The 27,178-nt window shown below is 33.1% G+C and overlaps 1 protein-coding gene across 2 annotated transcripts; it reads left to right on the top strand.

The window, feature by feature from the left end:
• Nucleotides 1–1,544: 1,544 nt before the first annotated feature.
• On the top strand, nucleotides 1,545–27,178 carry LOC108908298 (glutamine synthetase 2 cytoplasmic). 2 transcript variants are annotated; one of them, XM_018712315.1, is made up of 6 exons: nucleotides 1,545–1,648; nucleotides 22,313–22,502; nucleotides 24,643–25,079; nucleotides 25,476–25,675; nucleotides 26,180–26,319; nucleotides 26,678–27,178. In XM_018712315.1, the coding sequence occupies exons 2-6, from the start codon at nucleotides 22,319–22,321 to the stop codon at nucleotides 26,824–26,826; spliced, it is 1,110 nt and encodes a 369-aa protein (XP_018567831.1). In that variant the 5' UTR covers nucleotides 1,545–1,648; nucleotides 22,313–22,318; the 3' UTR covers nucleotides 26,827–27,178. The 2 variants fall into 2 exon arrangements, with proteins under 2 accessions (XP_018567831.1, XP_018567832.1); XM_018712316.1 differs by lacking the exon at nucleotides 1,545–1,648 and adding an exon at nucleotides 19,758–19,855.

Genomic DNA, 27,178 nt, shown 5'->3' with positions numbered 1-27,178 from the left:
TTTAGAGATTTTTTTTATTCAAATCATATAAGCCACGCACTTCTAGAAATTCAGTTTGCATATTAAATAATAAACATTGTCATTGTTGACTATCTATTTCATACTAGAAATAATAATTATTAAATTCCTGTAGTGGTAAATAAACACATCCATAAATCTTGATCTATTTTGCAATTTTTTTCTGCGACTCTTCTAAAACTGAATTTTAACATTTATTTATTTTATAAAAGGTGTGACATACAATGAGAAAGTGTGTTTGTTGTATGTTAAATTGTTTACGATAACAACTATATATGTAATACATTAAATTTTTTGTATATTTGTATTACATTTGTTGTATAAAGACGACTAACAATTTTCGAATAATGCCTAATACCAGTGGCGTAGAAATAATTTTGAATATAATTTTTGTTTTGCAAACAATTAAAAGCCTACTAGATACATAATTTATTATGGTCTACTTTACATCAAAATAGAATCCATTGAATGTACAGCAATTGTTCACGATCATGCGTGCTTTGTTAGATAAAATAAAACGTGTTATCTTATTTATTTTGACCTTAGAACAAAAAAGCCTAATTAGTTCACAAACTGGAAGTCGCAGAATAGAAGATAAAGCGATTGTAATTATTAGTTGTAATAAATTCCATGTAAACGTAGATACCATTATCGTTATATGTAATACGCCTAACTTCCTGTAAAATAATATTTAATAGTGTAGTCACTATTCAAGGTGAAATACTTTATCTGATATATACAGGGTGATAGTTTTTCGGGACATAGTAGAGTATTGTGCTCTCTTGACATATCTCCAATTAATATATTTAATGTGCGATGGAAAAAAAGTGCAAAGTAGGCTGCATAGGATCAAAAGAAATGACGGAGGCGCTTAATTAAAAACGAAAGTACAAAGAAAGTGAAACAAGTGAGAGCTGTTACTTGTACCAGGTCTTGTTTTTAGACGCACCTCTCCCCGTTGTCAATGTGTGTTCGACAAGAACGGTAAGTGTTGGAATTTTCAAAAAGGAAATAATGTATTCCTAAAAGACGAAGAACTTTAGAATCTTGTTGATTTGTTCCTAGAACAATCCATAAGTCCAGAACAGACAGTCGCATGTGCATTGCGATATAAGACTTACACAAGGTTAAAAATCCATCGTTTCGAGTGAAATACGATAGCTTTTGACTGTTGTGAATTTGCCCCTTCAGAAACTTTTGTCCCTATTTGACAGATCGCGCATATCAACACCATCCCCTAGAGGCATTGCTGTTCCCTCAGCAGGGGATGAATTTCCAATGAAATTAACCCCTCGAAATCCAAAGACAACGTCGTCTTCTACGGTAACGACCTATAAGTATATTTAGATCAATGGGATAATAACGGGTGATTTGAAGGGTTAAGGAGGGTGTCCAAATAGGCAATCATCATATTACAGGGAACATTATCAGTCATAATATGTTTACGGTTTAAATAAAAACAACCTCCCTGCGCATGTGTCACCCACAAAAGGAGGGGAACACCGCATAAAGAAGTGAAACGGACAAGTCCGATTTCATCAGTGTTTTATCTACTACGTTCGGTGTGTTCGTATGGCTACCGAGTTTATTTTTGAACACTAGAGTCGTCCTCAGATCAGCTGATTAGAAGGTGAGTTGAGCCCTATTTTTGCGGTTTGTGTCAGGAGACGGGTTGCTTTGCCGAAGTTCATTGATTGATCAGACGCCTCGTACTGTTTTAGTCATTTCGCCCTTGTTTTGAGTTTCCACGCAAAGCTCCCTTCGTTTTCTTTACTACTATATTTTTTTATTTTTCTGTGCGCCCTAGAACTTATCTAGATACATTTTTATCGAAATTAAATATCAAATACTAAAAGTATATTATTTTATTACATTTCTTTATATAGTGATCTAAATTACAATAACATTATCAACAACATTATCTTATATTTTATAGATATCTATATTGCAATAAAAATGTTTATGGTTACCCGCAATTTTCCTGTAGTGAAAACGCACCTTCTGTTCATATTATTTATAAAGGTATAAAAATTTGAAATTCAAATGTTAGCTTGAAAGGGCATATGTGAAGGTAATATTCCGATTTGCATTCCAGCCAATTTATGTTAACAGGTTTTAATACTTTTGGCAGATTTCTTTGGCAATATCCTCAAATATCACAAACAATGAACGACATACAAAATCTAGTTTAAAATCAACAGGCAATTAATTTTATGAATTTGTAGTACAAAGAAAGATAATGGCCGTCCTATATTTGTTTGTTTAACCTAACTCTTATCTACTTAAACGTATGAAACAATACTATTACTTATTGTGTTGCTTTATGAATGGAAAATTGTGATTCTTAAGAACGGCTTCCCATTTTTTTTTAAATTAAATTCATTGCTGCGATAAAAGTGCCCCTCAGCTTTTGTGTGGTCGGACATCTATGAAAAAATTGTATTAACTGTGTTGACCTTTGTCAAATGAAGTCAGAGTAGACAATTTTAAAACATGCTCTTAGCCACATCTATTTTTAATTTTTTTTATCAGTTACATATTTTAATTTTCATTGTAGAGAACGCTTTAACGCGCAATAAAATACCCTTTGCTCAAAAAATTATTCCCATTATTTGAAATAAAACCGTATCATTTACCTGTATTACACCACTGGGTAAAACTAGAGAAATTTAAGGAGATCTCGGGAAATGTCAAAGAAATATCGCAACAAACATCATTTATTCTCTCTAAGTATCTTTTTACTGTCCAATATATGAATTTTTTATTTGTTACAATGTTATTGAGATGAGATTGAAAGACAATTTGTGTCAATATTGTTGTTGGTGTGGCTTACATATCTACAAGGACAAGGTGTTAATATTTCGCATTGTTAACCGTTTGGTGGTAATTATTTTATGTTACTGGTAATTTCCATTGCCTACTTTTAAGGTTTCATTCATTTCCGATCTTGTAGTGATTCATTTGACAATGAGATAAAGAAATCTGGTGTGGATCTTACCAAATATTTTTGTACCATGTTTTGAATGGTACTTTTTAAGATACTAAGGACATTCTAACTCCACATTATAATTTTGAAGAACCCGTTTTGGGTTTTTATTTTCAAATTTAACAAATCACCAGCGAATGAGTAAGACTTGGTAATTGTTCTGTACGTTTCTAGAAATAAAAATCAATTTTTCAATAGGGGATATACATCAGCTTTACGTATCTCAAAGCAATAAAATCATCTTGGAACGTTTGGTATTAAATAATGCAGATACTTAAATCTAATTGTGATTTATGATATGATCAGATTATTATGCTTAATAAATACTTTTTTAACTTATTATCTAATAGTTCTAGGCCTTCACCTTTACCCACTTGTAACTTTTTAAAATGGTTCATGAGTACATTGTGTGATACAACGTGCTATTCCAACCTCGTCTAAGCATAATTCGTCATAATTTTTACCCACTTCGTAGATATAAAACTTGTAATAATGATTTATAATCAGATACCATTTTATTCTTTTAGTGTATCTTAGTATTTTCGTATTATGTAATTTGATTCCCAATTTATTATTTTTATTTAAACATGTGTCAGCTTCAAATTGATTCATTTACCTCTAAAGTTTTAATCTACGTATTTCAATTTTTATATATCTATTGGTAAGTACCTTTTATTCGGGCTTTGACTCCAGGAAATTTTTTTGTTCTTATCAGAAACATATGTAGACGGGTGCCAGTAATAAATTTGAACGTGTTTTTATGTTTAACTGTGGGTATTGGTTTATTTTTAAAGTAATATTTTTAGATTTCCTTGCTATATACAGGGTGTTCTGAAAAACACTGATAAATTCAGGGGATTAAGGTCTGCTGACCTTGGAGGCCAGTGAATTGGAGCATCTGCACCTCGACCAATCCAACGCTCAGGAAAATTATTATGAAGCCACTCTCTGCATACCAGAGCATTTAGCATCCCCAGAAACCCCACATAACAAAATTTCAATTCATTGGGTCGAATTTTGTGGAAAAAAGGACCGAAACTAGATTCTAAAAAATTATTTTCGACGCCCTGTATCTAGAAAACGGAAGAAGATACGCCCATGGTTCATAGGAATAAATAGTAATATATTTTTGAAATTCTATCAGGCCCTGAATTTATGTCAGTGTTTTTTAGAACACCCTATATACCACTATACCTATTATTCTAAACGAATAGTATTATTAATTATTTTTCTCATTTTATTCAATAAATTTTATCTAAAAATCACGTGACCGGGTTTTTCAAATTTGAAGAAAAACGTTCATTTAGACGACTCTATATGTAGGGTGGTCATTTTTATAATACGTTTCATGTTATTTGAAGATCTTGAAATAAATTTGACACATCAGTTACGTTAAATAAATTCCATTATTTTTAATATTTGTTACGCCTACTAGATCTGTATAATTTAATAGGTACTATGATTTTCTTACAGGCGTATCTTGTCTATAAGGTTATACATCTCTCCAAAGTAAAAAATTACAATTTATTTTCAAAATCAAAATACCGTGACGTAACAAATGAATAATTTGACCTTTTCATGAAAAAATTAAGCTGTCAAGGAGTGAAAACAGATTTCAATTTTAAGCAATCGTTTAGGTTAACCTTTAATGAAATTACAATGGGAATTGATACCTAATGTTTTGGCAGAATTTCGTGTTAATCCGGAATCATCACAAAGGAAAATTAGTTTTGAACTGGATCCAAGCGAAACCTGGCATAAAAAAGGTTCGGAAAAAAACTGCACGCGTGCTATGATTTATCAGGAGTGGTACTATAATAATAATTGTCATATTTCTTAGTTTTCGTGTAGTGTCACGATGTCACGAATCTAAAAATGTTTGTATTGGCGAACAAACAATAAACATCTTAATAATACAGAGATTGTCAAATTTGTTGATGCGGAAAAGATATCAACAAATCTATAAATATGACAAGTGGTCAAAAACAAATTTTGTACCGTGTATATTCTAATGATTTTAACATTTAAATTTCAGATTGTGCACGTTGTTTTAAGATTCTTGCATGCCTAACTGATATTAGAAGACTTGGTAGGTCGGTTAATTCAAATAACTGTATTTCCTTTAATGAAGTCGATTATCGTGTGTATATTAATTCCCTGCATTTCCATACCTATCCGTTATCAATGCCGAAAGAGAAGGTATGTAAATAATGATAATATAAATAGTTTGTGATACGACATCCTATCTTTATGGAAATATAGAAACAATAAAAACAACATAAAACTCTAATATTCGGTTTAACGGGTATTACCTTAAATCTGGTAGTGATTTGTTTGATGGATTACGGAGATAATTTCTGAAATGTCAATTTTAAGGCTAATGTTATTAGACTGCACGTTTCTCGTGTTTCACAAAAATTTTACACGTTTGCGTTCGTTTTCAGTTATTAGGGCTTGAAATTAAGATTTCTCTTAATTGCCGGACTTTCGAAAAATGTCGAAATCGTCAATGAAGCTTTAACTTAACTTACTGACAAAAAAACATCGCAGCGAAGTAGAACTTCGTCATCTCTACGAGGTACGTTAAAAAAAACCGAACTCGATTTTTTTAAACCTTATTAATAATTTTATATATTATTGGTCTGGTGTCCAAAGTACTCCCCTATTCACCTGCTTCCCAGCAGTATTTCCATTTCGTAAAGCAGTTCTGGATGGCACATTTCAAATGGCCTTTGTAGGCCAGTCAATATATGTTTATTGTGTGACTAAAATACTAACAGCATACCACCTGTGCCATCATTTAAAAGACGGTCCGTAGATATACTCTGATGTGTTTAACAATAGGCCGTCAACTTTGACAGTCTGTAACTCCGTTGTTTTTCAACGAATCTTGACGATTTTTTTTAACTTGAGCTTTTTTCATAAGCTTTCCGAATATGTAATAATATATAACTATACCAAGCTCGTACGTCAAATATTTCATTTTGCAACTAAGGCTAAAAAATATAAAAAATTTCCAGGTTGCAAATTTGAAATTAAAAAAATGATTGATTTCAATGTATTATTATGAAATCTACCATGAACAAAATCAATGCGATTGTGGAAGATCCTCGGGATTGTCCAGACTAATAATTAGTTAATTTGTTTATAAGGCCATAACTTGTAAACTATTCGACTTACCGATTCCAGATTTCGTGTGAGTTATTAGACAGTGATAAGAAATGAGAGGATGCAATGCCAAAACGTTCTGGTTATGATAAAGCAGTTTATAAATGATTAATTCAAAAGTTATAAATAAACTTCTTTTGTTTATAACTTTTGATCTAATCAATATTTTTTGACGCTCGAGGGCTAGTTTTGTAGGTCTTTTGAAGACGGAAAAAAGTACCTTACTGTTTTCTCGTGGAAAGTTATAAGCGAAAAACGTAAATTTACGTAAAAATTATACAATTAACCACCCTGCAAACAATCTTCCCCCCATTTTCATGACTGTGGAAACTAATATGTTATTGTACAGTACTAGTGTATTTTAACCGGAAATAGTTTCCTGTTGGAATAAATAAATAAATAAAATAAATAAAATATATTTTTTTGTCGTAAATTTTCAACATTATTCTCAGGAGGTTTTTGACCGATAGAAAAACCAATTGTCTGGTTTCTATCAGTTATCTGTCGTAATCAAAGTAAATATGTTTATTGAAAAATAGTTTCAAGCGCTCCAAGTCTTGAAAATTCGATACCTGTAGTGAAATATTTAGTTGTACAATACGAAAGTTCGATTGTTGCCATTTTTTTTTTTTTTCAAGAACCTATTTGTTATAATCAGCCAGACCCGCACAAAACATTCAAAATCAGGTTAATAGTTAACTGTTAATTTGTACCCAATATAATTCTCTTTAATTACTTTTATTTTATTTAGTAGGTGAACCTCTTTTTTGCGTATATTTTTTCATGGTTTTACAATTAGCTTGTTTTTTTACGCCACGTTCGATACAACTTTTTGCGATACCAACACACACTGACACACTTTCCAGACGTGATAAATGGCGTGATTCTTCGAAAAATGCATAGTCCCACGTGTCGTATATAGTGTAAATCAGAGTTCAATTACTTTATCCCGAAGATAAGGTATTGAGTTTAATAATAGCGATTTATCACATTTTATTAGGTTATCATTAAGTGTAATTGTTATATTATTGTTCTGAGTGTATAAGGAAAGGGGTGATACGTATTGAGCTAGAATTGTTATAGAAAAATGTTTAAAAGTCTTACAATGGGTTTTCATCGAGGCCTGAAGTTGGTTAAACTGTTAAGGTAACGCACTATTATGGGGAAAAACCTTGACGAACTCGTACCTATTAGCCTTGCCAATCCTAACCTGTCGGAAAACATGCTTTGTCTTTGGTCGCATCGATTGAACTGATACAGTTTTTCATTGATTCTAAAATGGATTTTACTGTTAATGCAAATGCCATTTTTCCAAAAGCATCAGATGAATTATCGATTTTAAATACCAATTATTATTATTCAAAGCGTCTCCGATACAAATATTGAGAAACCCAAAGCGTATCCAATACAAATATGTGATTGTACTTGTATTAATTTTGCATTTCAGAAGGAGAATAAACAGTTGTTTACAAATACAACGAACCTGCATATGGGTCGTTGATCTTGAAATTAAAATTAGCTCGACTGAGCTTCCACGTGACCTATATATGATATTACATTCGAAGTTCTAGAATAATCCGATTGCATCAAAATTTTACGCCGGACTAAATCAAAGAAAACACAATATTCTGAAAAGGAATTCGCAAAAAAGTTCAGTAATTAATAACATGCAAGAGAGGATGCATGTTATGATTTTGGAAGTTTTAACAGATTTTTCCTTACTTTCGAATTGAGTTAAGGTTTAATTAATATAAAGAACGCAAAACTAGGAACACATAAATAATAAAGTTAGATATGTGATAAAGTAGAGCATTCGAAGCGTTTGTATTTGAAGTCATCTATTTTGTTGTACAGAAAAATCCCAAATATTATGTAGAATAAGAATCCGAGTTTGCCTATTCTAAAAAACCATTGCTAAATTCAGGGGAACAACAAACATGCACAAAGAACGAAAAATGAATGGTTATAAAAGTGTGAAAATAGGTATTTTTAGTATTGATCATTGTTTATTATGACAACAAGTATCTCTAAAAAATTGTGTGCCCTTTCTAAACCTTAATTTAAACCCACGGTACGCGATAAACTTTTTGAAATTTTCTCAATTAACAATCCTATCAATCTTTTTCTTAATTTTTATGATAGAATTGACATGTTTTTACTATTTCTTCACAAAGTTTCATCAATATTTATAAATATTTACTTATTTTAAAAATTGCTCCAAATATACATATGATTTTCTACTATATTTCGCCCATTGTTAATGCAAAATTCAACTTTTTTTATTTGCAGTTGTAACTTTATAGAAAATCATCAAATAAACAAAAAATAAAGAATGATTTTTTTTATTTAGGGCTTACTTTCATGTTACAGGGAAAACTATGTTGAAAAACGGGTAATTTTTCGTTCTTTGTTGTTGCCCTGAATTTAGCAATGGTTTGTTGGAATAGGCAAACTCGGATTCTTATTCTACGCGCCAATATCCTTGGCAGGAAAAATGACCTCGGATGGAGCGGGGTCGAGCGGGATTATCGCTCTTTACCCACTTCATCGCTGTAGGCCCGGACACCTCGTAGAGGTAGAGCCGTCATTCCGGACCGCCAACGCGGCCGGATTGGATCGGTTCGTGGGGCCTCCTCCTGTCCTGGCTGGGCCCCGCCGGCTAGGGCCGTTTCTTCTGGCGCTCTTCTTTCTTAATTCTTATTCTACATAATATTTGGGATTTTTCTATACAACGACAAACGCCAAAGTACGCGAAGCGCAATGGCTCCATCTGTCTGTCGTGCCGACTTCCACTATGCCATTCAAATGGCTACAATCGACAAAGATAAAATAAATGAATTTCATTGGCCACGTACAAAAAACGTATACCATTTTCAGCTGTTACTTTCTGTATATTGAAAATAAATTAGCTTGTTTGTGAGTGTACAGCACACAAATATACAAAGAACACAAACAAATTTAATTGAGTGGCTATAGAATCAATTCTGTGCTCGTGCAAAGCGATACGACAGGAAAATGGATTATTGAAACAACATTACCATTACTTAATTAGAAAGTGTTTCGAAGAAAGTACAACCGAGAATATGTTCACAAAGCAAATATTTTAGAGGATAAAAGAACCTAGTACTTTTCGGAAAAAAAAGAATGAAAATTGGCATAAGGAAAATCCCATCGTTTTTCACCGGAAAAATTTGTGGATCACGGGTTGTCCTACTCGTTTGTAATATTCTGTACATCATCGTCGATATTAATACAGCATTCGGGTTTAGTAAACATTGTAAATTATAGCCAATCCATAGGACCACAACAGGTGTCGACAGCACGTCATATCGTTGCCTTTCGCTTATTTTTAAACGGCGAACCTACATTTTGCGGGTGAAGCAACATTAATGCCTAATTATTTTGATTGGTTTTCCTTCATTTCTCTCACAGTACATGGAATATCATGGAATATCATGGAACACCATGGAATACCATGGAACAGCATATACAATAGCGCGTTTGTTTTCATTAGGACCACTATACGTTAATACATGCAAAAAGAGCACCAGAAGAAAGGGGCCTAGCCGGCGGGGCCCAGCCAGGACAAAAGGAGGTCCCACAAAGCGCCTACACCGGCCGCATTTGCGGTCGGGGTAGACGACGGATGGGGCCCACCTACGAAGGCTGTCCAGGCCTACACGAGATGAGGCAGGATAAAGAGGGATAATCCCCCTCGATCCCAAATCATTAAGGCCAATTTCTAGCCATGGAATAATGGCGCGTGTTAATACATTGTATAAACAAAGTAATTTACGTGGCTTTTAATTTGTACAACTTAAAACATAATTACCCTACAAAAATTAAATAATTACTGGGTATTTCGTCTATTCGGAACTATGACGCAAGAACTTCATTAGTTTCCAGAACCGTTAGTAGAGGGGAAATTCTCATAGAACTTTTCACTGTAATCGCATCGAATCGTAAACATTCATGATAAAGCAGCTGTGTAGTAGGTCAAATGAACCGTAGTTACCCCACGGTGACTGCTTGTGAAATACGGCTAGATAAAGTTATTTTAAATCTTGTAATTAAGTATAAAATTACGAAACGGAATATTTTCTATCGAATTTCGTATATATTATATTCTTATGCGGATAAGTTAATGCGTCAGAGAAAAAGAAAGGTTCAGTGCTTAATAACTTGTACAAATTATTATTGACGAGGTGGCCCTGACATTACGACAGGATACTATCTTTACTTTTACTAAAGTTTTGAAATAACCATTATGCTAATAGCCTCGAAATAAAACGAAATATGATATTTAGTAAGTTTCGCGAATTTCTATAAAATACTAGAAATTTGACACGATTTAATCGAGAAAACAGTTTTAAGCAAAATTATTAATTTTATGTGGTCACAGTCCAATTTCTAGGAGATCAAATGGTAAATACGCTTACAAAATAATAATAAATAACACAAAAGGAGTACAAGGATGGGTGATTAATATTCTAAAGCGGTAGGGTATAATTAAACTAATTTTATTTTTAGCAGAGGTTCAACGTGTAGGTGCACATGCGGAATTGTTTTTGGCACTCTAGTTGCTTTTTTATATAAATTATAATTATTTAAATATTTGAAATGCGGCAAATTTCTCATTTTTATAAACTGCAATAGGTATTTATTAAGATCAAATATTTTTATTACTTAAATCCATTTTATACTACAATAGATTAATTTATATGATTTGTCCATGCGATCGCACAAATAAACAGATACCGATTTATATATTTTAAAATTTAAAGGGATAACAGAAAATATGACACCTATTTTTAAGTAAGAGTTAATAACCCAGACAAATTTTAAAAATAAATCCCCGCTTTATTGCACCAGGTCATGAAAAAGTCAATGAAAAGAGAAAACGTCTTGGCTCGTGGCTGAAAAATGAGAGCAAATAGCTTTCTGGGAAGAAAACGAAATGTGTTTTAGTTGTCTGTCATCCGGTCCTAATTTCTCTTTGTTTTGACGGTGAATATCAGAATTTCTTCTTCATTTTGAACCTTTAAAGTAATTTCTATTTAGCACACATCTTTAATTATGTAGTTGATTCCTATTTAGCACCCATCTCTAATTGGCGGGATGTTAGTAAATTCATAGTTTCCTCGAGGACTATTCATTTCACACAACAAACGAACTTACATATATACATGTATATCAACCATGTATACCATGTATACATGTATACCTTACATGTATACCTACATATTTCTAAGTCTGTGATTCTAGAAGTCTAAATTTAAACAGCTGACAAAAAATGTAATTTTAAGAAAAAAGTTTCCTATGGACAACTTGACAACAGGGTGATACAAGTATGCTGCGACATTTACATTTACATACCAAATGTTTGTGGTGTGAGCACTGAGCTCGTTTAATTTTTTGGGAAATAAAAATTGGCAGATTTATTCGAGATTTTTGTTCAATTAACAAAAAGTGGTAAAGTACGATACTTGTATACCTATAAGACAAAGCACAAAATTTGATTATTGTACTGCAAGATTCCAAAGTTGACGTTCAAACGCGCAATACGCTGGCTCCGTAAGGGATCCTATAGCGATGTCCGCGTCAGAATCGGGAAATTGGGTCTTTGGAAAAATGTCCCTTTGTAACTTAATTTGATTAATGGCTTTCTGCGCTGTTGGAGACGGTCCCATGTTTCGTCGCCTGCGCTGTCAGCATCGTTTGGCACGGCTGATGGCTTTTGGCGGCAATCATTACTTTGTAAGGGATTTCCGGGAAAACTGTGGTGAAAATGTGTTTTCTCGCTCTGCGCCTTCCGATCTGCGTGGTGGATTGTCGGAGGTTTGTCTATGGTTCCGGTAGATTTTATCTATACTACACCGCTTCCGGTATTTCGAGAAGTGACCGTACCATAAATATTAAACAGGAAATACTCAACATTTTTTTAAGGAAAATATTTACATAACCTACGGATTTCACCGCTGCACAATTTTTCAACAGTTTTCTAAAAGAGTGACGATTGAAGGTGCGAATTCCTGTCACATAATTACCCTCCTTTCTAGAAAACGTTATCCTATTCGAATAAAAGTCCATTGAGACGGAAAGGAGCCTATATTCTAAATTTAAATGACTGGGAAGGTTACGGGTGTTTATTCCTGATGTTTCAGGAACAGACGACGCGAGGTGTAGGTGCAAAGTTTAACTTTCCGACGAGGCGATCGCTCCGAAATCAGCTGGGAACCTAAACGAACACGAGGCAGCTGCGTGATGCATCAAAAGTGCACGGGGAAAAACGCCGAAGACTGCGATTTCGGGTGCATTGACTTGACATTTTAATTGCTTCAAAGCGGGGCCGGTTTCTTGACGGAGGTACTTGTTTTGACCGCTGATTGATGTCTGGGGATTCATCTAGACCCGTCTCCAAGCGCTTTGTTCGGAGTCACGATCTCTGTCGTAGGCCAGGAGATATATAGTTGGACGCGATTTTTTGTTTCGGCAAGCTGAATTTATCACTATACAGGTTCGGAAAGTCCCCATGGTTCATCGGCCGTTACGTGAGAGCGATTAAGTCATAGAAATCCGTGCATCCGTAGTTGAAACTAATATGTTATTGTACATAATATTTTAGCATCTATAGTGATAAATTCAGCTTGCCGAAACAAAAAGTCACTATATGGTTATTTCCCATCTTATTTTCCTGGCCTAGTCGGTCGTAATTTGCGATTGGACGAGGTGAATCGTGATTTTTTTTTATAGAACTGTTCAGCTTGCGATTTACCACTTTGTAAACATAAAAAAATGGGTTTTCACAAGCGAAATGCTGCATTAAGTAATTGTTAGTTGACCACATTACATAAATAATTATGTTTGTAGCTATTCAAAACTGACACAAAAATAAAATTTTCAAAAATATAAGTTAAACGATAAAAACTACACATTAAACATACATAGTTTGGAAAAAATTTAACTCGGATTTGAAATTGTGGCAGTTATTGCAGTGCAAGTGATAACTAAACAATAAATGAAATTTAACGGTTTCATATAATTTGGAGCCATTGGCACCAGACACTGGTTATTGCATGATTCCTGGGTTGACATTCAAACACTCTGAACGTTGGATCCGCAGGGAGTTCTGTAGAGGTCTGCACCAAATTTGGAAAATTGGGTCTTTTGAAAACCCTCTGTTCAGTGGGTCCAACAATAATTTTGGTCAATAGTGAGTTCGAATCATTTGGTCATTTGATGCCTTTCGAAATTAAAAAAGTATGTATGGAAATTATATGTTCCACATTACCATTGGAAACTTACAATTTTGTGGATAAGTTCAAAATATTTATCCAAATTATTCAGAAATTAAATTTACGTTGCACTTTGCTCAGCTTAGCCAATTTTAAATCGCAAAAACGATGGGTTTTTACGGGTAGCTATATTTATAGCATTTTGTCATATGGATGTGCATTGTATGCATTATGCATGCTGGCGTTGCTGTAAACATTATAAGTAGAATAAAGCCGGCATTTTTCGAATATGTCAGTTGGAGATTTACCAGAAAATTTGTAAGGACGCAAGTGAAAGCGAACTAATTACGTGACAATGCAGGAAAATTTCATACAACCTTGGCATTAGTTTGTATGAAACTAATAATATCGATTATTCAACAACATCCTAGTTGGTCACGTCTGATATGTGGGGGGCATCAGCGATTCACTGATAAGATTTTTAAAACGCGCTAAGTATGCTAATTTTATATATATACGCTTTTGTATGTAGAATCCAAACAACATTATTTGTAGAACTAAGTATATTTACCCGCGAGATTCGCAAAACCAGAAAACACTAGATACACTTCGTACATGGTGGACCAGCAAAGTGTTATCCATTGAAATAAATCGTCTCTTTTGAATTTCTGACTCGGTTATTTCTAATAGCCATCTTTTTTTGCGAGTTGTCTGTTAGAAAATTGCTTGCGTTTTTTTGTATTCATAATCACCCAAATGACGCAAACTCATCCTTCTAAAACGTAAATGATGGATGTAACTGACAGCTCTAGAAAGGTCTAGTTGATGACGTGCGCGAGAGTGGTAACCAGTAATAAAAATTATGAAATGACGTTGTTTTTCATAAATAGTTGTGCCACGTTGTCCTATTTATATTTTATTCGATTTCCTGGAAAATTTAATGAAATGCAACTTGGCTGCCGCCCCTACCTATTTCTGTTCTACGATGTAGTTAATATTAATAAAATAGAAACGATAAGCGATTTTACTCACTATTATATTTAAATAAACCTCACGTACTGAATCTCTTCAAAAAGGTTTATGAATTATTTAATGTTCGTACTATTGGTAATAAGAGTTAATTCTAAATATCGTCTATGCAACATATGTATAAGTAATATAAACTCAACTTTTTAAAAATTTTGTATATTTTCGATATTTGAGTATTTAACACAAAATTGTGAGAAAAATAAAGCAAAAAATGTGTTTTCGGGATGTTTAAGCAGCAAAAAACACGCTCCTTTAATTTTTTTTTTATAAAATTATGACTATTCAGGAAAGAAAACCGGTTCAATCGATCGATCTCAAAATTTACAAACCTTATGGGCATGTACTGAGCTTAAAAAAACCTCAAACATTGGTATATTCTTTCCGAAGTCAGTTGAACATGTATAAAAACGCTTAGCAATAAATGAGTTTCATAGGCGTCCCCAAAAACTTTTTGCTAAAGGTAAAAAATTATAATAATTCGTATATAATGTGTAGAAAATTTCTATTATATCTTCATTTGGCCAACAACATATTTTAATTATTTATGTCCTCAAACAATAGGCCCATTTTGTAGATTTTTTTTTGCATATTTCAAAAGTTTTCCCTTTAATTAGTTAGTATGCCAAAAATCAATTTTTTGTTTCAACGAGAAATGTGTGAAATAAGTTAATGAAAACAGAGCGCGGAAAAACGTTGAGCAACCATTGCCTGACGTCATAATACCGGTACGGGCGACTGGCAGAGCACTCCGCTCGCTCTCATCCCATTCTGTGTTAATACATACGGTGTGTTGTTCGGTTGGCAGTTTCGTTAATCATTGTTTTTATGTCTAAATGGGTCGAAACCGAGAATTGTACAAATATTGTATAGTTCCAGGCTGCAAATGTACCTCAGGATCGGCTCCGAATAAAATATTTATTTCCTTACCGAAAAATGAAAAATTTGTGTGATGTTATCCCGGTTTCCCCAGCCACGGTATGCAACTCAAAACCACCTTCGTTTTTTTTTGGTTGCGCGTCTAGGGGATTGTAAAATATTATTATTTGAACATTTAGAGCACAATTTTCAACTTTATGCCGGAAAAAAAATTCTACTCTATCTAAATGTTCGTGTTCACAAAAAATTCGAAATACGTCGGCGAGAGGGACCTACAAGCAGTTAAGAACCACTCTCCTTTTTCTTTGGTTGCCCGTCTAGGGGGTTGTAAATATTATTATTTGAACATTTAGAGCAGAATTTTAAAATTTATGCCGAAAAAAAATTGTCTACCTCATCTAAACGTTCCCGTCCACAAAAAATTCGAAACACGTGGCGAGAGGGACCTATAAGCAATTTATTTAAATAATAATATTTTACAACCCCCTAGACGGGTAACCAACGAAAAACGAGGGTGGTTTTGAGTTGCTTCAAATACTAGTCAAAGTACTACTGGTACATACACGTCGTCGCATACATCCATACCGAGACTAGTACGTTGGGTACATTTGTACAAAAATGGAACGCAAAAGAAAATGTAGAAAAGCGAACAATTTCCAAGTCATTTTATGTTTATAATAAATATGTTGTGTGAAAAATGCATTTCAACAAGACTTAAATGTATATCTCTTATACACTCTCTATTTATACACTTAAAAATATAGGTATATAATATACAGTGTAGGAAAGTACCGATGGTCTATCAGAAGTTACGTGAGAGCGATAAAGTAAGCCATAGAAATCCATGTGATAGACAAGGATGGCTATAATGAAGGCGTCTAATAGTCAACGCCCATTTCGCCCTTCCACAAATAAGAAGTGGCCGGTATCGTGACGTCATTACCTGTTCTCCCGCAGTGTTGACCTTTTTAAGGGTCTTACAAATTCAGAATTAAATATATCACTTATTATTAATCCTATTGACCTAATTTTTTTAAGACATATTTAGGTGGTTAAATACTATCAGAAAATGAAAGGAAAAGTTTCGAATTTCGCTTTGTTCCGTTTCAAAAGGCCTCCAAAATGCCATGTTGTAATAATATTAGTAAAGAAAATATTCCTCTTATTTATCCCTTTCGCAATTGTAATATGAATGATTAATACAAGGTGCTAATAATAAATTAAAATTACCTGAATCATACCACATTCCGCATTGCTGCACTGCACTGCTAGGCAATTTGTCGACAACTGAAATTTATGGCCAGGTCGCCCAGTGTATTGCGTGGAACTGTTTCAAACACATGCCAGACCCACGTTTTTGCACTAACCCTAGGAGTTAACAAAATTTTGAGGTGATGACTAAGAATCTATTTAAAAAAGTATAATAACCATAATTTATAAAACCGTACACGAAGGTGTTTCCTTTGCTGTTACCTGAAGATCATTATGTCAAAAAATACCCACGTAATTAATTATAATTAAGGTTCAAGTAAAAAACCTAGGAAAAGCAGGTTTTGTGTTCTACTAATTTAAAAGCATCTTTTCTTTTTGCATCTGAGCAATTTTTTTTATAGCTAATCGTTTCATAATTATAGCCGTGAAAACGAATTACATTTTTTAACATGTAGACCGACCATAATTGATGAGTAATTATTAGTTTGGTATTCCCGGTAAGAGAAATTCTATTTTATTTTTTTTCTTGAACCTTGCTTCTTTTTATTTGATATAACAAAGCTCTTTGTTGGTTCTTTATAAAGTACACCTTGTAATTTCAATGACTCGTCTGCAGATAAGATGGTCTAAGGGAGTAACATTGCCACAGATTTAACCCGTTCTACTGCGTTTTGGTCACCCTGTATATGTATTTATTTGCTAGCCTCATTTACTTATTAGGTTTATTTTCGCTAATTACCCACTTGTATTAATTGTTACATGAGCTGACTACTTAACCATACTTAAGCCGACAAGCCGCCGCACAATAATAGGGATGCTCAAACTGATCCATTATGTTAAGCATATGCATGAGGTTGAAATTTCATGCGATAAATCAAAACACGTGCCAATCACGCAGAACTGGGATGATAACCAAGACGGTTTCTCTCTTAAAGTTACGCGAATGTGTTTAGGAAATTACATTTTGTTTTCTTTTTTTTTCGTAACCTGTTTTGTTTATTATACAACTAAAAATGTATTTCAAAACTTACAGATATGACTATCTCTGGTAATGTGTCTGTCTGTACTAATTTTGCCGATTTGTTTTTATTTTGCAAACAGAATTTGCGTAGGCGAATGTCTGCTGATTTATTTATTGTTTATGATATTTCATACAGCAGAGTGAAATAATTTCTTTATATAAACTACCTTCGACGTATAATCTTTGTTCGCTAAGTACAGAGTGAAGCAAGGAAACCTGTTTTCTATCTGTATCACTTTGAATGATAGTCCAGACGGTAACTGTTTCAAAAAGTCCATATTTGGGTGAATCGTATGTCCACGGAGATTTTTGGCTTTTTGGCTTAAAAATATACACTAGAAATGAAAATTTTTTTTATGCGCATAAAAAAAACGTGGGATTAACTTTTGACGGCACAATATGTTTAAAATAATCGAAAAATGTCATATTTTTCTTCCTATTTAATTATGTATCTTTTCAAGAGTTGATTTTAAGCGAAAATGGAAATGGAAAAAAATGTTTGTAATTAAATTTTTTACAAAATATGACTGGTTACAAATTGAATGAATCATGATTATTATTGTAAAAATCGAAAAAATCTCCAAAAATGGGGTTAAAAAACATTACTTTTTAGGAATTTTTTTTGGGGTCTTTAAATTGGGTATAGGACCTTCATACTTGGCTCAAGAAAACTTCATGTTATGTAGAATGATCACACCTAATTTCATCAAAATCGGTTGGATAGATTTTGCATAATAACTTTGATCCAAGTTTTGAAAAAAAAATTGTAAATTTTCAAAATTTTGCACAGCAAAAACCAAGGCCCTTAGATACTTGAAAATTTAATCACATACAGTAGGGCTCTCAATCTTTCAAACGCTTTTAGAAAAATCCAAATCCGTCAATTAGGAGAGCTCTGGCGCTTGTTTAAACATTGGCCGAATTTTTGTACTTATAAACAATTAGAATATTCAACCAAATCTTAAAATAGGTTTTAAAAGTTCTTGGGAAGACGCTTCTCTTAAAAAAAAACAGATATACACATTTTAGATAAAGTCAACATTCTCCTATTTTATCAGGGAATATTCTGTTTTCTAAATGACAACAATCGTGTATTATTTAATAAGTTGTTCTCGGTGTTAGTTGCACTATTTGCACCAAGAGTTGCATCATATTTTCTCAAGGCTTACCTTACCATATTTACTTACATGTGTTAAATACTGTATCAGTTAATCCCTGGGAAAAACTGCATTCGTAGTAGATAATTATAGTGATTAGATTATAGTGCGTTTTAGTTTCGATTCTATCGGATGACCACAAAAAAATCGTACAAGTTGTGTATAGCCAATATTGCAAACAAAGTGGCAAATTACAGCTTTTGTACGAACTTTTCTCTTCAAAACGTGGCAATGTGCCACATTTATCAGTTTTCAAAATAAAGTTGAGTTGAAAGAACAATAATTAGAGACAAATATCGTGATTATATAATATTCCTCCTACCGAAAATTCGCGTAATTTGCGAACAGTCTCAGCTACACACTCTCTGTACTTGCAATAAATTTTCGCAATCTTCGAAATGAAAATGGCACACAATTCAAACCCTGCGCTACTTTTTGGAACACCATTTACAACTGTTGGGCAAAACGTCGCATATTACACGTCAGACTTCTTTCAGTCACTCGTAACATAATGTACTATTTTTATAGCGAAAACTAATTTGATTATCACAGACGCACAAAGACGTTAATTGAAACTGGTGATTTTATAAAATATTCCAGAACTGTGTAAAAATTATGTTTGTATAGGTTTTTAAGACAATTTGAATTATTATCACATACTATTTACAAGAACTCACTAACCTTGAATTATGTGGCATATTCCAACAGTAATAGTTAACAATAATAATAACACAAAGTCAAAGCATACATTTTGTCGTTTTTAAACGAACAGCAAAATCCATTAAAAAAATAACAAATAATTAGTTTGCAATTACGGCCCTATTTGTATGTAAACTCGAAACACGCGGTAGAAACGTCCTCTAGGAACCCCCACAAAGCGAAAGCGACATGAACATTAACATTATTATGTTTTATTTACACGAAGTCGCTAAATGTAATCACTGTTTACCGAAACCAAACTGAAATCCAGTTTAAACTGATTTAATCTTATCGACATAATGAAAATTAGTACCTAATATATAATATATATCTTCTTTTTGAGTTTTAAATCACATATACAGTGTCCCGCAGTGATAACACGCATTTGTGTGCTTATGCATTTTGGTGGTTGAATTTTTAGTGATTTTGTAATTAATACCAGACATAAAAACTGGTAAGTAAATGTACCTCACGCTCTTGAATAATACTTCGTAAATGAGTATCTAGATGTTTAAAATATGAATAAGATATCTCGAATGTGATATCTATCACCCCCCTTTGAAAAACTACATCTTCCTTAACATTGATTTTCAGAAAAATGATTATATGTAAGCATACAAAATATTTTACCAACGCAACAGTACGTTATATGACCACAACTTAGTACCTCCGTTTTTTAAACCTGAGGAAAACCAGAATTGCATTTGTTGCAGTAACCTTTGTTGCTTTCATGTATCTGTTACAAGTGCAAATTTCTTTTTGATAGTTGCAATCCACTGTCATTACCTTTGGCGCATAATTTTGTTTGGTCTCGCAACCTTCCGCTACAGCGGTTGATTTTCCAGTCGCCACAATGTTCGCAGCATTGCAAGAATTCGGTAACAGTTTTATATCTGGTGATTATGTTAACACCTTGACAGGTAAACAAATCTTTTCTCCTTCAAAATATTAACCCACTATGTTCCAGTCTTTGTTGGATCAATATTATTCTCGTTCCAGATTTTTTAATTAATATATCCTAATGTAGACATTACGTATGGTAATACCACGTAATACGATAACATGTTTTGATGTTTTATTTTAATGCGCTTGTGGTTTGTTGGTAGCTATTAAAATTTGAGTACCGTAATTAGAATAATTTTGTACGTCCCAGATATTTTTCCTTAGAAAATATGTAGCATTACATTTTGTAGTGACAGAATTTTTACGAATATCTAAACAGTGATTATGCAAATCCGGATTTGATCATTTCGTAACGGATCAGCCGTTTCACGATCTAGTTATTTTTTTAATTATTGCTTTATAAAATGAATTGCAGTAAATTAAGGTTGATAATTAAATTACCATGGCTAATTGAATTATATATCCCAGGGCTTGTGAATTTCGATGTGAACAAAGTGAAAACAAGGAGTTAATTTCGTATTGAGCATATACGAACAAGATTATCTCAGGGGGTTGACCTAAACAGCGTCATATTGTGAAAAAATATCAATTTTTTCATCATAATTAAACAAATCGTGTTTAAATTTACGTTTGCAAAAGTTTTCTTTGTTCTAAATTATCTTTTTTTATATATATACTTGAATTCCTTTGAACCGCTAAGTTTATCAACTTGAATTGAATATTATCATCAATAATCGATAATAGATTTAAAACAGGCTATTGTGTTTTCCAAATTATATTCATATATGTACTGGAGTGTTCCGTTCCAGCTAAAATTTTATTGGAAAAACCAGATATCGGTACATCTATACAAGGAATATTGACTAACTGTCGTTGGATTTGTATTATTTTAAAAATCAAACATTGTATGCGCTTCTGGATGTAATGATTGAATTGTTTGACGAATGAAAATATCTGAATACAGGTTAAAACTGGTTCTAAGAACGCATTATCTGTAAATCGGTAACAATCAATTTAATAAAATATAATCATAATAATATAATACGAGATTATTTTCAGTTAAAATAATTGTGTATATCTATATTTTATAATACCTAGGTAGGTATATATATTATTTTATAACGACAATGTGCATAATGCAACGATTTCATTATCAATATGCTGTGACAATATTGGAAAATTAACTGAGTATTCAGAATTTTTTAAAAATAAAACTTTTTTTTCCGTTTTACTTATATGTACAAATTATACCATTATTATACTAAATTATACTATATCATACGTGACCAAATATGTTAGATTATATGTATTTGTACTAGCTTCTAGTACATTCAAATTGGTAAAGCAAAACATGGTACCGAATCAGCCGATTTCTCACAATTATTGTTATAGTTAAATATAATAATAATACACTTACCTGATTCCTTTAAAAGTCTTTTTCTTTATGATAAACTTTATAGCTCTGCTTGGAGATCGCGTTGGAAGTCGGAATCTTCAAAATGTGCATCCTTATCTGTCTTTAAGTTTTTTATCCTTGGAAACACATAAAATTTTTAAATTTTCTTGTTTGCACTATAAAAAATATCGCAAATTGCAACACTGGACTTCACGCCTGGCATTTTTACGTGGCAAATTAATAGTTTGTATTAAACACTACACCATTAACTTATTTTATTACAAACTTGGTCGCATGTTTAAATTAGTAAAAAAACATTAATTTTAGGTTAGGAATTTAGTGATGCAGTATTGGCAACCTGTAATCTGTGATTGGCAACTCAAAACGCACTCAAAACTCGACGATTAGAGAGAGAGAGTGCTCTTTCTCTTTTTACACTTTTTAACCCGCGGTGTTTCCATGCTCTACTCTAATGTCTCTACATACTCAAAGTGATGCGCGGTCTGCTATGCGCGTCGCCTTATGCGGTCATTTGAATTTTCTGGTTTAAAATTTAAAATGCTGTAATTTGGCTTCATGTAAATCCAATCTAAACGATTTTCTTGTTTTCAGACCACCATGCCCAATCCATGTCTGGAGCACTCGCCTAACGCGGCCTTAAATAAAACAGTATTACACAATTACTTGACACTGCCCATCCCCGATGGAAAGTGCCAGACCACGTACATTTGGATAGACGGCACAGGCGCAAATCTGCGGTGTAAAACACGCACTTTGGACTTCGTCCCAAGCAAGCCAGAAGGTATCGTATTTTTCTCATATTTTTCAAAACACACTGTATATTTCTTTTATAATTTGTGGCGTACAGTATTAAAATTTGACGAAAGCTATAACATAAATTGATATTTAGCTGTATATTAACTATTCACGAGTTCATATTTTGATATGTTAACTCGTCTGGATTTGTTTTATGTAATAAAAATAAACGCCACAAAAGCAGTACCTACAACGTAGATACGTAACCGCAAATTTGTATAAACAGTATTTACTATAATAATACGATTACGCTTACCTCAATCATGCTTGTCGGTAAATGTCATCTTTGTTATAAATAAACAGTAATAAGTTAGTGATATTAAAATATCTATCATCACGCAATCATCTTATAACATTAATAATAATAAACACAAAACGTGAGTAATATGCCATTTAGTAAATTATTATCCATTAAGAAAAAATTAATATTTCTTTGCTTATTTTAATAACAAATCATCATAGATATAGGTACTTTATTTACTGCATATTTTTTATAAACTCTGTTGGAAATTATTGCTAATAAATAAAACTAGAGACGCCTGTTCAGCTCAGCGTTTATTGAAGAAGTGCTTTTTTGATGGACTTATACATATTTCTGCAGTTATCAATTCAATATACTTACCTCTCTGAGAAAAGCATGGACCTTAATATAAATAAACAAACAGAAATATAAAGCAAACACATTAGATCGGTTCTGAGTTTTTAATTTTTGTAACTGTATATTTCTTATAATATTCAACAAATTCTAACAAAAAGGGTTTTTTGGCGAGAAAACCGCTAACCCGGTTAACTATAGTTTGTTGAGGTTTGACGTTTTGGCGAGAAATGTAGTTAACCCGGTTTGGCAGAGTTTGCCTAACCATCAAACCGGACTTGTGGGTTGGTTTGGATATTAAGTTAATATTTCTATCTTTGTTTATTTATTTTCTGTTTCGTACCATCGTACCTAGTCACTACTTCGTTTTTTTAGAGGTTTGGATAGGTATGTTGTAAATAAAAAAAATTGATAATGGATTAACTTTGCAAAAAATACAAAGTAAATATTTAAAATTGATAATAAAAAAATAGTAATCGAGGATCCAAATAACTTTAATCGTAGATATGCATATTCTATATTGTACTGTATAGATCTTTATTAACTTCCTTTTTGACGATACATTTACGTGGGAATAGATATTTGTGAAAAGGTAAACCCATTTTGATTTAATAACCATCTATACATTAAAGTTATTTCATGGATGTGCATTTCAGATTAGGAATAACAATTATAGTATATAAGAAATAATCAAACAACTTGAGCTACGAGCACTATCATAGATTATAGGTTACGATTTTATTGTTGATTAGGTATCCAAACCAAAAGAATTTTTGCGAGTTCTGTCAAATGTTAACTCAAACTTTTAACACAATCAAACTCGAGCTAACCGGGTTTGATGTGGTTTGGCTCGCCAAAAAACCCTTAAAGTTTATTTACGTTGGATAGTTAGATTATGTTTTTTATGTTTTGTTAATTTTGACATTCAAAATGTAGACTCTCGGTTTCCATTTCGGTATTTTCTTTAATGTTCTGCATGTAAAATTTTAAAGCGCCATTAAATTGTTTTTATGGCAAATTATTACGTGAAAACAATAATGTGCTTGTCGCACATTCAGTAAAACTGTAGAACTGTTTTAAAAGTTTAAAAATCCATGTAGTTCGTGGAAGAAGAAGATGAGGAAACCTTGGGGTCAGATGTTTTTGGCGTTTTTGATTTTGTTGTTCTTAGTTTCAGTTTTAGAGGTTAAGTTATAGATGCGATATGAAGTGTGTTGGTATATTTCATTGTAACTTTTGGTCTTTGGTGGAAGAATAAAGTCATTTTTTAAGGAAAAGATTATGTGCGGTTCCTGAAACGACCTCCTACAAAAGTAATTAAATCATATTTTAAGATGTTATGAAGAATCTTCAGCTTACAACAAAACACAAAACAGTAATAATATGCCTTCCTTTTTTCTATACAAGTTCTCCATCGGCTCCTGTAACAATAGCTAGCTTAAATTTTTCTTTTCCCGTATCCTTCATTTAGCTGCATATTGTAGAATTATGTACCTCGAACGCTTTTTAGCAGTAAGTTTCCCACTTTCAGAATTGCCCAAATGGAACTACGACGGCAGCTCCACGTACCAAGCAGAAGGCTCAAATTCGGACACATATCTGTTCCCCGTCGCCATATACAACGACCCCTTCCTCAGAGGAAACAACAAACTAGTGCTGTGCGATACGTACAAGTACAATAAGAAACCAACGGAGACCAACAAGAGATTAACGTGTTTCCAGGCCATGGAGGCGGCGAAGGACTCCCAACCTTGGTTCGGCATCGAGCAGGAATACACGCTGCTTGACATGGACCTCAGACCCCTAGGATGGCCTAAGCACGGTTTCCCCGGGCCTCAGGGCCCCTACTACTGCGGCGTCGGGGCTAATAAGGTGTACGCCAGGGACATCGTCGAAGCCCACTATAGGGCCTGTCTGTACGCGGGGATTAATATATCTGGCACGAACGCTGAAGTTATGCCCGCTCAGGTATGTTAGTTAAATGTTATGTTTTTGCACTTGTATTTGTAGAGGGTGTCACGGAAAAGTAGTTAACGCTTATTGAGGTAGCCCTCTCCATGAGGTACCAAGGAATGTTTTTTAATATTGCTCTAAAATTGTTTTAACTATAAACTTTTTATTTGAGTACAATATATTTCTTGAATATGTAAGAAAATAATTTGTTTCCAAGCAAATAATATGAATTTTCCAAAAATATTTATGTAAAACGGAAATTTTGTAGTAATTTAGTAGTAGTTTAAGTTTGAGAATATAAAACGAATATTATATAAAACTTGGATGATGGAGAATGTTGGAAAAACGTTGCTTTTCGATCGAAATGCTTTACTTGAGTTTAATTTGAGTTCGTGTAATTTTGTTCTTCAGTGGGAGTACCAAGTGGGGCCTTGCGAAGGCATCGCAGTCAGCGACGAGCTGTGGGTATCGAGGTATATCCTACATCGGGTAGCGGAAGACTTTGGCGTAATTGTAACGTTTGACCCCAAGCCTATGGAAGGGGACTGGAACGGAGCGGGTGCTCACACTAACTTCTCAACGAAAGCCATGAGGGAGGAAGGAGGTATTTTGTAAGTATCGCTTTTTTAATAACTGTAATGATTTTCCAATAAATGTAAATATATTTAAGCGTTATAAATATTTAAGTGTCAGCCTTGTATTTATTGTATATTTTACAATGGAATATAATAACGTAAACAGGTTTTATTAGAGGGGTTCGCAGATGCAGCACGTAATGAGGATATGTTAATTATCGCAAATAAACTGTTTAAATGATAATGTTGTCGGCAAATATAAATCGCATTTAAGCGTCTTCCTGTGTTGCAAAAACCTTGCGTGCAGTTTGAATAATGGATCTAAGTATTTGAATATGTAACTAAATTAGTAAATTTCCGTTAAGGTTAATTAAACGATAATATGTATCTAGAAATATTTAAGTATAGTTAGTGCTTTGTATATTTAAATACAGTTAAACAATTTTTATGTACGAGCTACGAATTGCCACATTTTTGAGTTTTTTTGAATTTTATTTTTTTGTGGAGCAGGTTATTACTAAATAACCGCATTACTTTCAGGGAAATTGAAAAGGCTATCGACAAACTCAGCAGAAATCATCTCAGACATATCCAGGCCTATGATCCCCGTGGGGGAAAAGACAACGAACGCCGTCTCACCGGAAGGCATGAAACTTCGTCTATTCATGACTTTAGTGCAGGTAAGATTTAATTTAATTACGTCAGATTCCAAAATTAGATTTTATTTATAAATAAATTACTCATAGATTTTTCGTTATCAAACGTGTGCCGATTTTTCTATTTTAAAAATATCTTTGCAATTTCCCGAATTGTGTATAAAACTTGGTCGATGACAGTGATAAAAAACTATTGCTTTTATTCATAATAAAATTTGTCGATTAGCCGTAATTCTAGCAAACTATTCATTATCTGCCAGACAATGATCAGAGATTTCTTTATCTTATTTCAATATAAACATATCGATCTTATCTAAATTTTAAAGAGTACTATTTTACTAAGCATCCTGCACGACACCGGACTTATGTTTTTTTATTTCAGGAGTCGCTAACCGCGGAGCGAGCATCCGTATCCCCAGGGATTGTGCCGAGAACAAGAAGGGATACCTGGAGGACAGAAGACCCTCGTCTAACTGTGATCCTTACTCGGTAACAGAAGCTTTAATTAGGACATGTGTTCTAGATGAATAAACACGAGCGTTCCTAAATAAATTTTTAATATGTTCTTTTACACGATATTTTATAATGCTGTTAACGTATAACGTACGTGAAAAAGTTTTATTTTTCACAAACAAAACTCAATACATCCAGAAGTCTGGGGATTTCTCAGATACACCGTATCATATCCGAAATATTCAGGAATATTCAAATTACAAACTGGTACTAAATACTGTATGTTAGATTAGAAGGTTGTAAGTTTAAAAGCACAACGTTATAATAATGGCGATTATATGTTAGGAAAATATATAGTTTATAATTTATATTGGTTTACACACAATTGTTATATATGTATAAATGAGAAAATATATGTTGTATTTGTTTA

This window comes from Anoplophora glabripennis, unplaced genomic scaffold (genome assembly GCF_000390285.2).
Source record: "Anoplophora glabripennis isolate ALB-LARVAE unplaced genomic scaffold, Agla_2.0 scaffold18, whole genome shotgun sequence".
Classification (NCBI taxonomy): domain Eukaryota; kingdom Metazoa; phylum Arthropoda; class Insecta; order Coleoptera; family Cerambycidae; genus Anoplophora; species Anoplophora glabripennis.
Note: the sequence above shows the minus strand (reverse complement) of the source record. Positions and strands in the feature narration are given on the sequence as shown.

Coding starts and splice junctions, on each gene's coding strand:
- LOC108908298 (XM_018712315.1), top strand. CDS start 22,319: ATGCCCAATCCATGTCTGGAGCACTCGCCTAACGCGGCCTTAAATAAA. Junction 22,503..24,642: donor CGTCCCAAGCAAGCCAGAAG/GTATCGTATTTT, acceptor TCCCACTTTCAG/AATTGCCCAAATGGAACTAC. Junction 25,080..25,475: donor CTGAAGTTATGCCCGCTCAG/GTATGTTAGTTA, acceptor TTTGTTCTTCAG/TGGGAGTACCAAGTGGGGCC.